Below are 15,815 nucleotides of genomic sequence, written 5' to 3' on the forward strand. Positions count from 1 at the left end.
ACAGTGTAACAAATTACGAAACATAGAGGAGATATAATATTAACGGGCCGGTAGGGATATTAAGAGAAACCATTAGCCTATGCAAATGTTGTTGGCTTTACCGCTAGAATATTCTTTTTCCTCCTACGTGAATACGAACCTCGCTTGTCATCTCTTGACGAACAACTAATGTTGATAAACGAGGAAACTAACGGATGTTTGCTGGATTTATTTATAGGTATTTAACCAACTCAAAAGAGGCAAAGGAATCACAAGGAAAATAAATCAGCAAATATGACCCGATCCAACCCTTTTCATCCCCAGCTCTCCCTCCTTACACCGTCGAGCTTACCAACTTCGGGAAAGCCCACCTCACACCACCCCCGGCCGCAGCCTTCAGATACGCCGCCAGTAGCGGATTCAAGCCCGCTCCCTCGGCCTGCGCAACCCATTCCTCCAGCGGCAGGGTCTTCAAGACGAAGCCCTGGGCCTCCAACTCGCCCATATCCGCCACGGTAGACAGCGGGTATACAATCTCGCCCGCCTCGTACTGATACTTCACCCGACCCGCAGCGCCTCCCTTCTCGCGTCCCTCCTCCTCCTCCTCCTCCTCCCTGGCGGCCACCACGGCCTTGACAATCGCCGCCGCCACCGTGTGCACCGAGATCAGGTCAAAGTAGCCCCTCCAATCGCGGCTCTCGGGCACCGCCTGCAGCCGCTCCACGTAGTGGAACAGGTTGCCCATCAGGTCGACGTCGCTGGCGTCGTTGCCCAGGATGCTCGACGGGCGGTGGATGGTGACGGGCAGGCCGTGCGCCTGCGCCACCCGCTCCAGGTGCCGCTCGCTGACCCACTTGGCCGCGACGTAGCCGCCGGCGGAGGACAGGGAGGAGGAGGATGCCGCGGGCGGGTACGCGGCGACCGAGACCTCGCCGATCTCGTCGAGCGGCGTGAGCTGCGTGACGGCGGCCGACGAGACAAAGTGGAAGGGGATGCGGCGGCGGCCGCGGCGCTGCGCGAGCGCGGCCAGCTGCTGGGTCGCGCCCACGTTGGTCGGCCGCAGCGAGACGTACGTCTTCATGAAGGAGACGTCGGCGCCGTTGTGGAGGACGGCGTCGGCGGTGGAGAAGACCCGCTCCGTGTCGGCGTCGCTGAGGCCCAGCCCGGCAAGGCTCAGGTCGCCGGGGAATACCTCAACGCGTGGGTCGTCGAAGATGCCGGGGAGCTCCGCCGGCGGTCTGCGCACGGCCACGCAGTAGACCTTCTCGACGTGACTTGTGCGGAGGAGGCGCTCGAGGAGGTGCCGGCCGAGGAATCCCGTAGACCCGGTCAGGACGACGACCTTGGGCGGGTTAGCAACGGCGGGTCCGCTTTGTTTTTCCGTGGTAGAGTCGTAATATTCGTTTTGGAGAAGCCCGGCTTCGGCTTCCCAGTCGATGGGGACGGGGGTGTCTGAACCCTGCTGGGCGGACGACCCGGACCCGCCGTCGACGAGTGCCGCCATGGTCTCTAGGGTCGAGGCCTGGAACAGCTCCTGCACCAAGGGCGCCACGCTGAATTGCTCCCTCAGCAGAGCCTGGAGCTGGACGAGAAGAAGCGACGAGCCACCGACGTTGAAGAAGTCCGTCTTGGGCCCGATATCTCGTCCCGCCAAGAGACCGTTCGGAATGACTTGCTCCCATAGCTGCTTGATGAGATTTTGCATGGCAGGCAAGCCCTCGGACTCTTCGGCCGGGGTCGGAGTTGTCAGCGCAGCAGCCACTGGCAGCTCCCGGAGGGCGCGCCGGTCGAGCTTCCCTGATACACTGAGAGGCAGGGCCGCCACGGGTACGATCGCCGAAGGAGCCATGTACCGCGGGAGGCTGAGACGGCTCTGCAGCTGCTGGAGCCAGGCGACCTGCGCCGCCGTTGAATCCGCGCGGTCTTGCATCACGGTATGTGCCACAAGGTATTCGGTACCCGAGGCCTCGTCGGTCCGAACCGAGACCGCTGCCTCTAGGATAGCGCCCTGGGAGTCGTTGATGACGGCGCGCTCAACCTCCTCCAGCTCGATGCGGATACCGCCAAGTTTTACCTGGGTGTCTCCGTCGATGCGCCCTTCAAGGATCAACCCTCCTCCGTCAGGGCTCAGTCTGCCGCGGTCGCCCGTCGGGTGCATGGTGGTCCAGCCCCGGGACACAAACGTGGGACTGGCATATGGGTTCGCGATGAATCTCTGCGCGGACAGCTGGTCGTTGTTCAGGTACCCCAACCCAACACCGGCGCCGCCGACGCACACCTCGCCCGTAAGGCCAACAGGGAGCGGCTTCATATCGTCGCCCAGGATATAGACAGCAGAGTTGGCGCACGTCTTGAGTGGGGTGGTCCGGGCCAATTCTTGCCCATCTTCTTCTTGATACGGCACAACCGTTGTGCTGCACCGAAAGGTCACTTCGGCGGGCCCGTAGTCGTTGACCAAGGTAATCTCGGGTCTGTTCAAGGTCCGGAAACCGCTGACGACCTGGTCGCTCAGCTTCTCGCCACCGCAGAGGGCGAGCCGCCATTTATCGTTTTGCTGGAGCTGACTCGCGCCGTGTCCGATGAGGTGGACGTACTCGGTGGGCGTGGCGGCGGTCACGGTGACGCCCGCAGTGAGCATGAGCTTCGCCAGCGCTGCCGGGTCGCCGCGGACTTCGCGGGGAGCAACGACAAGAGTCGATGCGGTGGTCAGAGCCAGAAGCGACTGGAAAAGGGATATGTCGAAGCTGAAGGCGGTTTGCTGGAGGATGGTCTCGCTGCCCTCTTGGACGGCGAGCTCGGACACCGCCGTCTCGATGCGGCCGCACAGTGCTGCGTGGGCTAGGCAGATGCCCTTGGCCGTGCCTGTAGATCCGCTGGTGTACACCAAGACGGCAGTACCCGCCGGCACCGCCTCGATCGGAAGGCGGTCTTCCGATGGCGGCAGACTCGCAACGTTTCTGACCTTGGTCGTGGCATCCAACAAGAGGGAGCCAATGTCGACCTCGGTGGCGTCGTCTACGAGGATGCACGAGGGCTTGGCCTCGCCCACGATGGCCGCTAGCTTCGCCGGCCCAACGCGGGGATCCAGGGGTACGTAGGTCAGCCCGGCCTTCAGTACGGCGAGAATCGAACAAATCGCGGCAGGGGTAGGGTGCTGGAGAACCCCAACCACGTTGTTCGCTCTCACCTCGCGCAAGCCCTGCACAATGCCATTGACGCGGGCTCCTAGCTGGGCGTAGGTCAAGTCGGTGCCGGTGCCTTGACCGTCCGTGAGCGCGAGCTTGTCAGGGTGCGCCTGAATCATCTCCTCGATCCTGTGCGAGACCGTCGGTGCCCACGCCAGGTCCAAGATGGGGCCATTCGCCAGCTCCACCGCCTGCTCGATGGCCGCCTGTCTGTGAAGGGGCGGTTTGCTGATGCGCGATATCGGGTTAGCCGCAAAGCCTTCCATCAGGCTGAAGAAGGAGTCCAACAGGACCTCGGCGCTGGACGCGTTATATAACGACTGCTGCACCGAGAGCATGACGTTGGTTTCTCCACCGGGGTTCTCCACGACGTCTACCGCAATGTCGTAGGCGAGCTGGCCGCCGCTGACGAGCTCGCCCTCGCATTCGCAATCGCAGAACTCGCGGGACTCGCTCACGCCCTGACGGTAGTTCATGAACACCTGGAAGAGCGGCGGGTGCGAGGACGATCGGGGCACATCGAGCTCGTGGAGGAGCACGTCGAACGGCACCCGCGCGTTGGCAAAGGCGCGCTGGTACTTGGTGTGCATCTCTCGCAGGGCGTCGCTGAACGGCTGGGTCCGGTCGCACGGCACGTTCAACGGAACGAGGTTGAGGTAGAGCCCGATGCTCTCGAGTACCTCGGCCCTCCTCCGGTTCGCGTCCGCCAGGCCGATGCAAAGGTTGTCGACGTCCACGTAACGGACGACCAGCGCCTTGAGCACAGCGAGGTAGAAGGCAAAGACACCCGCCCCGAACTTGCGCGCGGCATTCTTGATGGTGGCAGACAGATCGGCCGGGATGCGCCGCTCCACCCGCAAGGTGGCGTACTGGGCCACGGCCGGGCGCGAGGCCCTTTGCGAGAGCGGGAGCAGGGGCAGGGGCTCGGGCAAGTGCGCAAACTCGGCCTTCCAGAAGTCAAGCTCGGTCTTCCACTTACCCAACCGGTACTCGTCGCGCTCGAGGATGGAGAAGGCGGGATACTGCGCCACGCCGGACTTGAACTGGACACCCCGGTACGCCTTCTGAAGGTCGTTGAACAGAACCTCAAAGCTGATGCCGTCCATGTTGATGTGATGGTAGCCAAGGATGAGAAAATGCTCGGTGGGAGAGAGGGTCAGCACTTGAAGCCGCATCGTCTCGCCGGCCTCGAGGTCATAGACGTGACGCTGTACCGCCTCGTACGCCGGGGTGACCTCGTCAGCGTCGGAAATGTCCCGGTGCTCGAGCGCCAACACCGTCTCCTTGAGCACGGCCTGCACAGGCTCGTTTCCTTCTCCTACGCGGAAGGCGGTCCGCAACGCCTCGTGGTGGTTACCTACGGCCTTGATGGCTCGTGCTAGGCGCTCCATGTCCGGCCGGCCGTGCATGCGAACCACGCTGGTGATGTTGAAAGCACTCTGATCCGGCAAGAAGTGCCTCAGGAACCAGAACCTGGCCTGGCTGAACGACAGGGGCACAGATCGGGCGAGGCCGGCGTCTGGGGACGAGGCCACCGGTTCTTCTGAATCCTCGGGGATAGGCGTCTGTTCGAAGTCGCTCGCGTCGACCCCCGCAGGTTTCGAGACAGGGGAGCTCGGCGCGGTGCTGCTCAAGATGGTTGAGTCGTGGAGGTTGGATGCCTCCCGCAAGGACCCGGAATCCCACGACGAGCCTTGGTCCAGCGAGGTGTCGGCCACGTCGAGTACAGTAGAAGGGCGGCGGTCGCCACCGCCGTGCCCGGATACGAGGTCTAGGGCGGCCCGAGGACTCTTCACCTCATCGGGCTGTTCGCCGGGGTCTAAGAGCGCAAGAGAGGCTAGAGCACGCTCTTTGACAAGCTGGAACAGCGCTCCAGCGGTCCCGCTGTTGAGGACCTCGAGAACGGTGATGTCGGCGCTCAATTCCTTGAGCACCCAGGACCGGATCTCAACGGCGACAAGTGAGTCCATGCCGAGGTCGTCGAGGGCGGCGCTCAAGACATCCCGGTCGGGAGCGAATTGGAGCACAGCCCTGAGCTTGCTTGTGTAGGCATCTTTTTGTTGGAATTGTGTTAGCTGGGGTTTCCCACGAGAGAGAAAGACACACAGGGAGAGAGAGAGAGAGATAGAGAGAAACAAAGGGGAAAAGATAATAGACTATCGAAATCTGTTGCTCACCCTCCAAAATCTCGGACGCCTCCTGGATCGTCTTGATGTCTTCAAGCTGCTTCTTGAGCGAGACATTGCTCGACGTGGCGAGCTTAGCAGCCGCCGACGCAACGTGGGCTTGGACGAGGTACTGGAACTTAGGATTCGTAGCCCATGTAACGTTCTCGTCGCGCGACGACAGCATGCGCAGGCCGGTTGTGATCTCGACAGCCTCGGTCGAGTCCACGTGGCTGGCGGCGACGCCCTCGGCGAAGATGGTGAGGAAGTCCTGCTCGCTGAGCCAGTTGTTGCCGACCTCCTGCAGGAACGTCTGCTGCTGGTGGTTGAGCTCGCGCGTCACGTAGCCGTTGCCGAGCACGGCGCCGATGTTCACGGCCGCCGCCGGGACGCCGCGCTTCCTCCGCTGCATGGTCATCGAGTTGAGGAACATGTTGGCTGCTGCGTAGATGCCTTGTCCTTTGTTGCCGGTGATGACGACCACGGATGAGAGGTATACAAACCAGTCCAGGGGAGCATCGTAGAAAATTTCGTCCAGGTGAATGGCGCCGTCGACCTTGGGTCGCAGCACCTTGTCCATCTTCTCGACCGTGACCTCGGCAAACATGGAGTCGTGGAGGACCATGGCACCGTGAGCAACACCACCGATGGGAGGCATTGTCGCCGTGATGGTGCGGTATGCAGCCTGGACTGCATCGCGGCTGGTGATGTCGTTCGGGAAGGCCCTGACAACGGCGCCGAGCGCCTCCACGCCTGCGAGCCAGCGGGTGTCGAGCTTGGGATTACGACTGGTCAGGACCAAGTAGCGGGCGCCGCGCTCTACCATCCAGCGGCAGAGCGACTGGCCGAGTCCTCCGGTGAGCCCAACCAGCCAATACGTCTTGTCGGGTGAGAAGGTGATGGTGGTGACCAGAGGCTGGATGCGCGCCGGTAGTGTGGGACGGCGCGCCCAGTCGACCAGGCAGACCTGGTTGGCAGCATCACCGGGGACTACTACTTGGGACAGCGACGTTGGGTCCGCACGCAGCACGCCGGCGAGGTCAGTCGACCGTTGATCGACTTTGACATGAGCCCACGCGGCCCTCAGCACGGACGGGACCTCACAGTCGGCCAGCCCGAGCAGGGTTCGCTCCGTTATAACCGCGCCAGGGCGAGTAAGGGACTGCCAGTCTTGGAAGTCGCAGCGGGCAGGGAGACAGGAGGCGACGGTACGGGCGAGGTCTGCGCGGTCCGAGAAGTTCGCAAGCTTATCCACGTGTTCGGGCAACTTTGACTTGAGCGAGCGAACCGACTCCCGCGGGTGAACGGGTATGGTGCCGGGAACCCCGGACGCTGCCGCCTTGGAAGCTAGACTGACGACCTGAACACCGCGGTAGCGGCCACTGCTCCTGAGGGCCCGCGTCAGAGACGGAGAGGCATCGAGCACGGCCAGCGCCCTGCCGTGCTCCACGTCCTGCAGCAGGGCCTGGGCCAGCAGGCCGTCGTACAAAGCGACCATGGCTTGCTCCATAGCTGTCTCGACAGCTGTATCGGCGGCCCCCTCGGGATGCTGGATAGGCATGGTCCACGCCCTGTCAACCTCGACGACGGAGGCCTGGGAGTCCGAGACGGCTACGAGCGGGCTCGTCCCGTTCTCGGCGAAGCCCGCGACGACAAAGAGATAATTCGTCGCCAGCACTCTCACCGCCCTGAGAATCGACTTGGCTACGCGGATCCTAACCGTGTCAAGTCGCGTACCAGCAGCTAGGCGACCGGATGGGGCAACAAGGGCATAGTCTTTGCCCGTGTCGTCTAGCGGCTGCAGGGCCAAGGGCGACGCTATGGGATCGACCTCCTTGGTTACTGGCCGGCGGGACGAGTTGTAGCGCGCATTGCGCTCCTTGCTGACCTTGATACGGGGCATACGCAAGCGGCCCTCTTCGTACGCAAGATCCGGCTCTGTCGTCCACAGCAGCGGCCGCTTGTCTGCAGCCTGTTCCCACATGTCGGAGAACTCGAAGCGGAGCACGCACTCGGCCAGGGTTCGGGGGTCGGCGGCGGCCAGGGTCTCCAGGTCCAGGAACTGCAGGCGGAGGTGCGACATCTCAAGCACCACGTTGCGCCCGACGCCGTATACCATGGCCGAGTACGGGTCGTCTGCCTTGTACCCCGTCGTGACCCACAGCACGTTCTTGGACTGCTGGAACACCTGCTGGAATCCCCGAAGCCTCTCTGGGGTGATGCCCTTAAAGACGGGCTTGTCGAGCTCGACAAGAGACAGCACCGTACCCATGAGCGGCAGGTCTTGGGGCCCCAGCCCGACCAAGCTGCTGACCGTGCGAGATCGCCGGAAGTAAGGCGACAGCAGCGCCTCGACGTCGCGGGCGAGCTCGGCCGCGCGGCCCGTCTCGGCCCCGAGGATGGTTAAGCTGTCAAAAAGCTGCACACCCCCTGACAACGGCTGCGCCGTGAGCGGCTGGCGCAGCAGCTCGACCCGGTCGTCGAGAGCTTGGGTTAGGATCACCGAGAGGGGGTTGTTCGGGTCGCGCACTGTTACCTCGTCAGCGCCCGAGAAGCCCGTGTTGCGCAGGATGCGGTCCCAGGTCGCCACCTCCACGCACGGGCTCAGGCCACGGTCCTCCTCCTCGCCCAGCCACCAACCAGGAAGGCCACCAAAAATAAAGCCGAACCGCAGCGGGTCGTTGTCGGTGATCTCCAGCAGCAACAGATAGCCGCCAGGCTTGACGAGTCGCCGTAGGTTGCGGACGGTGACTTGGAGGTCCTTAGTCGCGTGGACAACAAGGTTGGCGATGACCAGGTCAAAGGACTCCTCCAGGTAGCCTTGCTCGGCGATGTCCTTTTCGATGTCGAGGGTCTTGAAGGTCATCTTATCTGTGTAAGCCTCGAACGTCTCGCGAGCCGAAGGGAAAAAGCCGCTCGAAATATCCGTGTAGGCATACGACTCGAACCCGCCCTCCAGGTGCCGTAGCAAGACCTTGGTAGCACCGCCCGTACCCGCGCCAACCTCCAACACGTGCATCTGAGGATAGCGGTGGCTGATTTGGGCTGCCATGCGGGAGAGTTCCTCGAGGTACCGCGACATGCCCAACGCCTCGATATAAAAGCGGTTGAGCTTGTTGTCCTGCATCATGGGCTCCAGCATGTTCATATCGCCCCGGATGACGCTGGCGAGATTCTCACCGACGGCGTGCATGAGCTCAAGGTCGATGCTGTCGGGGCGGTCGGCAATGACGCGCAGGATCTGCTCGTGCGTATCCTTCTTCCATCCCGGCCGTGCGTGGGGCAGCGAACCCGTTTCGACCCGACCCAAGACGTACTCGACGTACCGGAAGAGCGCCGTCTGGTGGGCCGGCAGATCCACGCGTTGCTCCGGTGGGATGGCGGCGTCAAGCCGGCGCAGATAGAAGTAAGCCACGCGCTCGAGGTCATTGAACAGGTCCCGTTCCGCCTCGGCCTCGCCCCCCCGGAGCGTGAGATCGCGCCCGTGTGGGCTCAACGGGCCCCACACCCACTCGGTGAAGAGTGGAAGGTCGGTGCTAGGGGTGGGGGGCACTAGCGGCTTGGTGTGCAAGCCTTGTAGCTGGATCAGGGTTGAGCCGTTCTCATCGTACAGGTCCACGTCCCCATTGATGTCGCTCAGCTCCACGCCGCCGCCAGACGGGACCGAGGAACGGAAAGGAGTCTGGGCACTGCGGTTGTCCTCACACAAGGGTATGTTGACCCGGAGGCTGTCGATTCTCGTAGGCAGATGGGTGGTACGGAGGCGGGTGTCGCCGGGGAAGCAGTAAGCCAAGATGATGGACTGCACTGCCGCGTCGAGGGCGGCCGGGTGCACGAGAAGGCGGCCAAAGCCTTCTGTCGGCCCGGGTTGGACTACGGAGCCGGTAGCGTAGTCCATCTTTCGAGAGAGCCCGCTAAGTGCCCGGAAAGGCCCTGTATAGCCGAACCCAAGACTGCCGACCGCGTCGTAAAAGCGTTCGGCGGGTACGTCCAGCATGTGGTAGTCCCGGCCCGGCTCGGGACGCGGTGGTAGGGCATCAGGGTCGGGTTCCCCGAGCGAAATGATCAGGTTGGCCGACGCCTTTTCCGCCATGGAGACCGAGTCAGCCCTGCCCTCGTCGGCGAAAAAGGTGAATCTGGCTGTGATCTTGTCGGCGCCTCGGACGATGTTCGTCACCGACACCAACGTCTCCACGCTTCCCGGCTCCGGGATGATCAGTGCTTGCCCGATGAGGATGTCCTGCATGTTGACGAGCAGCAATGGCTCGTTGCCCAAGAGCTCTCGCACGGCCTCCAATCCCGTTGCGATGTAGCCCGCACCGGGGAAAATGGCCTGGTTCTGGACGCGGTGGTCTCTGAGCCACGGGACCTCGTTCGCACTCAAGCGGTTGCGCCAGCGCGCCTCGCTCGGGCTGTTATCCATGATCCGCGTGCCGAGAAGCTCATTCGGCTTAATCGATGCGGTTCTTAGCGCCTTCAGCAAGCGCGAGTCGTGGTAATACGCCGTCTGGTGATCCCATTGGTACCGAGGAAGCTCGTCGGCGAGTACCTGATGAACACGTCCGCCCGACAGGAACGCCTCGTACTTTGCCAAGTCGACCGAGGCGCGCCCGTTTGCCGCCCACAATGCGCCCAGGCTTTCCGCTAGCGCCTCGGTGGTATCGCGCTGGCGTAGGAGGGTACCGACGTAGGGAATTTTCTCGCGCGTTGTTTCCTCGATGACCTGCATCGCCGGCCCCTTGAGGGCGGGGTGGGCACCTAGCTCAACGACCTGGTCGAACGGGCCTTGTTCGCGGAGCGCCGTCTCGAGAGCCTGGGAGAATAGGACCGTCTGCCCCATGTTCTTGGCCCAGTACTCAGACCCGATGTCGTCTTGGACGTCTGCAATATCCGTGGCGTACACACTGGAAATCCATACACACCCTGAGCCGGAACCGTTCTGCGGCGTCGGCGATATGTTGCAGGCACCACGAAGCGACTCCACGTACGGTTCCAGGCACGGCACCATATGGTGCGAGTGGTAAGCCTTGTCGACCCGCAGGGCTCGATGGAACCTGTTTTCTTCCTCACAGACCACGGCGGCCTCTGCGACGGCGTCGGCATCGCCGGAGAGTGTGATGCTCGACGACGAGTTGCTTGCAGCAACAGAGAGGCGTCCCTTGAAGGCGTCTAGCGCACAAAGCTCTTGGCCATCCTCAAACGATGTCCCGACAGCCATCATAGCGCCGGGTTGCCCGCCGGTGCCGCCGCATCTGTAGGTGTGGAAACCTCGGTAGTAGGCAATCCGCATGGCCTCGGACGCCGTGACGACGCCGGCCGCATACGCCGCGGCAATCTCGCCGGACGAGTGGCCGACAATAGCGTCAAAGACAACGCCAGCCTCGCGCAGCACATCCACTAGGATGATCTGCAGGGCCGTGCAGAGCGGCTGGGAGAACTCGGCCTTGCCGATCTGGGACGACGCGGGCGGTGCTAGCATTTCTGCCCGTAGCGACCAAGGAGGGCGGTCTTGCTCGGGCAGCGTGGCCAAGCTCGCCTCGAGCTCGTCGACGATCCTGGACACGGCTTCAGACCTCTCGATCAGCTCCGCGCCCATCCGCGGCCACTGTGCCCCCTGGCCCGTGAAGACGCCCAGGGTCCGTGGCCTGGACGACAGGGACCGCCCGAGCGGAGCCGCAGCGTCCGATTTGGCCTTGTCTTCGGCCGCGTGGCCTCGAAGCCGAGCTACCAGGTCACTCCGTGATGCCGCGGCAAAGACGGCACGCTTTGCGAGTGCTGATCGATGGCTGTGCAGGGTGTGTGCAATGTCGCCGAGGTTCACATCTCTCGCCTTCTCGACGAAGTCAGCGTGGGCCGCGATGTTCGCTGCCAGGGCCGTGTCGGAGGCGGCCGAGAACAGCAGGGGTGCAAATGAGAAGGGTGACGGGGCGGTCGGCACTTCCTTCGCCGTCGCCGGCGTATATGCCTCGAGGATTGCGTGAGCGTTCTGGAGCCTTCGTTAGAACTTTGGCATCATCAACGCAACTCATGTTCGAGGGTTCTGAACGGCAGGGAGGTGGTTGGTTCTTAGGGGGCACTTACCGCACCGCCAAAGCCAAAGCTGTTGACGGAAGCACGCCTCACACCTCCTTCAGGCACCTCTGGCCAGTCTAGAAGTGACGTTGGAATCTGCAAGTTCTGGTAGTGTGGTTTAACGGAAGGGCTAAGTCGGTTAAAGTGGAGGTTTGGCGGGACCTTGCCGTTTTGTAGGGCAAGCGAGACCTTTATCAGCGAGGCCAGGCCGGCTGTGCCTTCGGTGTGGCCGAGGACCGTCTTGATGGATCCGACCAGGAGTTTTGCGTCGCCTGGCTGGCGCTTGAACCGCGTGTCCGGGCCGAAGAAGGCGGTACTGATGGCCTCAGACTCGACGGGGTCGCCCGCCGGTGTTCCCGTGCCGTGTGCCTCAAAATACTGAGGCCGGTCGGCCGGGCGGCTGAGGTCGAGCCCGGCCCGTTGATACGTCTCGCGGATCAGGGCGCTTTGAGCGATGGGGCTCGGCATAGTGATACCTTGAGTTGTATTAGCTTCCATGTCTCATCAAAGTTTCCCCTGACCGCACTCTTGACAAGTCGGTAACCTTTTGAATTTCGGTGGTATATATCCATAAGGGGTTAGGGGGTGGTGGGTTGGTCCTAGTTTACCTTGTGTTCTCCCGTCCTGATTCGATCCCGTCTCCCTGATGACGCATTCGATGCGGTCGCCATCCCTGATGGCATCTTTCAAAGGTTTAAGCACAACCGAGGCAAATCCATCACCACGTGCGTAGCCGTCGGCCTCCTCGTCCCACATCCTTGAGAGCCCTCCGGGGGACAGCATCTTGAGTTTGCTCTCTGCCACATATTGCGAGGGACCCAGCAGCAAGTTGGCACCGGCAGCAATGGCGAGTGGGACCTCCCCGTTCCGTAGGCTCTGTACCGCTTGGTGGACGGCGATCAGGCTCGATGAGCAGGCCGTATCAATGGTGAGTGAGGGTCCATGCCAGTCGAAGAAGTACGAAATCCTGTTGGAGAGGATGCTGCGCGCTGTACCGGGCGCGAAGTACGTAGGGAAGGTGTCAATATCCTGGACGAGGATCTCGGTAAAGTCGACACTCATGTTGCCGACGTACACGCCAGTCTGGGACCCGCGCAGATCCTCCATGGGCAAGCCCGCCGACTCCAGGCTCTCGTACACGGTCTCGAGCAGGAGGCGTTGCTGGGGGTCCATAGCCAAGGCCTCAGCGGCCTTGATCCCGAAGAAGCCAGCATCGAAGCTCTTGAAGTCATTTTCCATAAAGTATGAGTGGCGGACGTTGGCGGTTCCATGGTGTGCGTTGTCCGGGTGGTAAAAGCGGTCGACATTGAAGCGATCCTTGGGAATCTCGCGCTGCAAATCAGGCGGGCACTGGAGCAGCTTCCACAGGTTAGACGGCGTGTCGGCTCCACCCGGGAGGCGGCAGCCGCTGCCGATGATGGCAATAGGTTCCTTAGACATTAGGTTGGTAGGTTGGTTGGTTGGTTGGCTACGGGCTGTTCTGTGGCGTGTTCAGCGTTGTGCCTTGGGGAAGGAGGGTTGGAGAAGGAGGACGGGGGGAGGGGGGCTAGGGTTGTGAAGCTGCCCTGCCCGGTGAAGATATGCGCAGGGAGTAGCGAGTGAAGAGCGAGAAAGCGGACCACCAATGGCTCCCTATAGCGCTCTCGGCATGCATAACGCCGAAGTCCAGACCATCAACCCCATCAGCCTCAGTGTCAGCAGCCAGCTGGGATAAGACACTCGGCGACATTCCGATGGCCTGGTCGGGGGCGCCGTATGTGCTGCAGGTGCGGGCGGGTCATATCCTCGGAAGTCCCAACCCCGATGATTGATAGGATGTGAGATTCGGCGAGTCTAATGTCTTGCTTGGCCTCCAGGCTGCAAGCCTGCAGCCACTCTCAGAGCTTGCTAACATCGGCCGACCGATGGAAGGGCCGTGTGGACTCCCCAATCACAGGTTTATCGGCGATCTTTCTCTTAAGCGCGGATGGAAACCAGTGTGGGTCACCAAGGGGAATTGGAAAAAGGGAAGGAGGTTGGTGGGTGGTTCATCGGATGGAGTAAGGGATCGTGTAATTATGACAAAGCAACCAGGCCACTGCCGTCCCTAAACCTAGGATAGGTAGGTAGGAAGGGTTGAGGTTTCAAAAGTGACAATTACGTATATAAACAGGTATCGACCTAGCTTTGCCGGGCCATCCACCGTAGTACAATACAGATTCGTGGATTTGGTCTCGGGGTCTAGGTAGTTACACCTAGTTCTCACCTAGACAGATTGCTTTGGAAGTTACCTACCTAACTATGGGAGTCTGGGGGAAGCTTCGGTTTAACTTTCGTAAATAGGCGAATCGAAGCGATGCTTCCTCCAAGTTAGATTTGGCAGATTTAGGTGAAGAAAATGATTCCACCAACTCAGTTTTTTTGCCCCCTTTTTCTTTTCTTTTTTCTTTTCCCTTCCTTTTTTCTTTTGTTTCCTCTCTCTATCCGCTCTCTCTTTCCTGTTCTTGTAGAATGCTTGGTAGGTAGTTTAGTCCAAAGTCCAAATGCCCACGCATTGGCTGAAGAAGAATAATACGGCAGAGGAAAGCATAAGTATGAGCTATTGACGAACAGAGGCGCGCTAATTATTCTCAACTGCTTCAGGAATCAATGCTGCTTGGCTCGAATGCTTTGAGGACGCTAGGCTTCTCACGACTCCCAGCATTGCCTTCAAAACCCCATCAGCATCGTTTGCTCATCTCGCGGTTGAGTCAGCGGTCAGCCCTGAAACAGCAGGATCTAGACTGACAACCAGCTTCTCAGCCGAAATCTCCCTCCGCTTCAGCATCGCCAAACCCTCGAGCATATCTTCGAAGCCGCCCTTCAACACGCGGATGGGGTGGGGCTTGAATTTCCTCGCGTCGACCAAGCGTTGAATGCTCTTGTACCACTCGATACCCCATGCCCTCATTTCGGGACTGTGCGGCCGCGTGTATCTGCCGCCGAGGTCGAGCCCGTGGCCGATGATGATGGCGCCCATGGTGAGCTCCCGTTTCACCGTCTTCCGGTCGCACACGTCCTCCTGGAACTTCTCGAGGGCGCTGTAGCGACCGCCAGCACGCCCGATGGCCTCGGTGCAGATGGCCATGGTCTTCACCTCGCCAAAAGGATCCACCGCGTACTTGAGACAGTTACGCGTCGCCTTCCTGATGTCCGGGGCGCACGTCGGCGACTTGTAGTCGAACACCTCGTCTGCGCCATAAGATTTTACGAGGTAAAAGTTTTTCGGGGAGCAAGTTGTGATGCAGCGGTGGCCAAGTCTATGCCCCGTTCTGTTAGCTGTCAAAGAAACTGCGAATCGAGGATGTTGCTATGGTGACGCACAGTTTGACCATCTGAATGCCCAAACTCCCAACGGACGAACTCCCGCCGTATATCAGCACATCCATCGGCTTCGTCGCGGGCTCTTCGAATGTTCCCGGGAGCTCGAGGGCCTTGAAAAGGGACACGCCCATGGTGGCAATGCAGCAAGGGCTCAGTCCTGCCGCCTCCTCAAACGTCATCCAGTCCGGTATGCGGTAGGAGAACACGCTGACGGCTTTGACGTACTCGGCGTGCGATCCGGAGTCCCAATCCGACGGGTTGGCCCCGTGGATGGCCCCGAAAACACGGTCTCCAATCTTCCATGGCCCGCCATCCCGGATGTTGTCGGATCCGAGGGCCACAACAGTACCAGCAAAGTCGCATCCGTTGTAATACCCGGGGTTTGGAAACGCGGCAGGAGTCTTGAAGTCGCAGGGATTCAACGCGACGGCAGCGGTCTTGACGAGGATATGGCCGGGGCCAAGCGTAGGGAGCGGGACGTCGCGGGCGATGACCAGGGAGCCACCCTCGCCTTGGAGCAGCGCGGTATGCTTTTCGGGTATCTCAAAGCTGCTCATCGTTTATCCCTTTTCCTTCTTTGTTGGCTGAATTGCGGTGTATGTCAGTTGACTTGTGTCTTAGTGTCGTAGGACTACATGCACTCGATGCCACTGGGCCCTCAACACCAAAAAGGGTGTGATGAGATGAGTGATGAGCGAGTCAGTGCTGCGCCCCTCCCCCTCCCCCCCGGGCTCACCGTGAACACCTACCCAAAGACCATCCATTGTAGGACCGGCGATTCTGCCGAACACCGCTTCCGGCCTACGCCCATCCTCCGGAATCGGGTCCACCCTGTGCGACACAATACTGTGAGAGTTGGATTTCGGCGCCGTATTGAACAATCATCGGCCATGCCGGATCGGAGTACTCCGAGGCATCACGGTCGGGCTGGCCGAGCGCGGCCGGGAGCTCCGAGGCCCCCGGAAGATAGCCAGCCCCACCCGGGATCCACATCCGCCGAACGATCCGCGGCCGTCCGATTAGGGACACGCCGACTCGGTCGTTGCTGCAAACCATCTGGCGAAGCAACCAC

General features: G+C 61.2%; 2 protein-coding genes across 2 annotated transcripts; both read right to left on the reverse strand.

Annotated features, from left to right (window-relative positions):
* Positions 1-70: 70 nt before the first annotated feature.
* F5144DRAFT_45973 (uncharacterized protein) lies at positions 71-13,039 on the reverse strand. Its single transcript, XM_066784973.1, has 4 exons — positions 12,010-13,039; positions 11,411-11,877; positions 5,342-11,315; positions 71-5,217 (listed from the first exon to the last, which is right to left on the reverse strand). Exons 1-4 carry the CDS (start codon positions 12,839-12,841, stop codon positions 314-316), a joined length of 12,177 nt encoding a protein of 4,058 aa, XP_066648746.1. The 5' UTR covers positions 12,842-13,039; the 3' UTR covers positions 71-313.
* A 740-nt stretch (positions 13,040-13,779) lies between these two features.
* Positions 13,780-15,625, reverse strand: F5144DRAFT_45971 (chaperonin 10-like protein). Its single transcript, XM_066784972.1, has 2 exons — positions 14,744-15,625; positions 13,780-14,679 (listed from the first exon to the last, which is right to left on the reverse strand). Exons 1-2 carry the CDS (start codon positions 15,298-15,300, stop codon positions 14,115-14,117), a joined length of 1,122 nt encoding a protein of 373 aa, XP_066648747.1. The 5' UTR covers positions 15,301-15,625; the 3' UTR covers positions 13,780-14,114.
* Between the last annotated feature and the right edge of the window lie 190 nt (positions 15,626-15,815).

This window comes from Chaetomium tenue, assembly GCF_020726465.1.
Source record: "Chaetomium tenue strain MPI-SDFR-AT-0079 chromosome Unknown F5144scaffold_1, whole genome shotgun sequence".
NCBI classification, from domain to species: domain Eukaryota; kingdom Fungi; phylum Ascomycota; class Sordariomycetes; order Sordariales; family Chaetomiaceae; genus Chaetomium; species Chaetomium tenue.

Coding starts and splice junctions, on each gene's coding strand:
- F5144DRAFT_45973 (XM_066784973.1), bottom strand. CDS start 12,841: ATGTCTAAGGAACCTATTGCCATCATCGGCAGCGGCTGCCGCCTCCCG. Junction 11,878..12,009: donor TCAGGACGGGAGAACACAAG/GTAAACTAGGAC, acceptor ATACAACTCAAG/GTATCACTATGCCGAGCCCC. Junction 5,218..5,341: donor GGCGTCCGAGATTTTGGAGG/GTGAGCAACAGA, acceptor TCCAACAAAAAG/ATGCCTACACAAGCAAGCTC.
- F5144DRAFT_45971 (XM_066784972.1), bottom strand. CDS start 15,300: ATGAGCAGCTTTGAGATACCCGAAAAGCATACCGCGCTGCTCCAAGGC. Junction 14,680..14,743: donor GGCATTCAGATGGTCAAACT/GTGCGTCACCAT, acceptor AACGGGGCATAG/ACTTGGCCACCGCTGCATCA.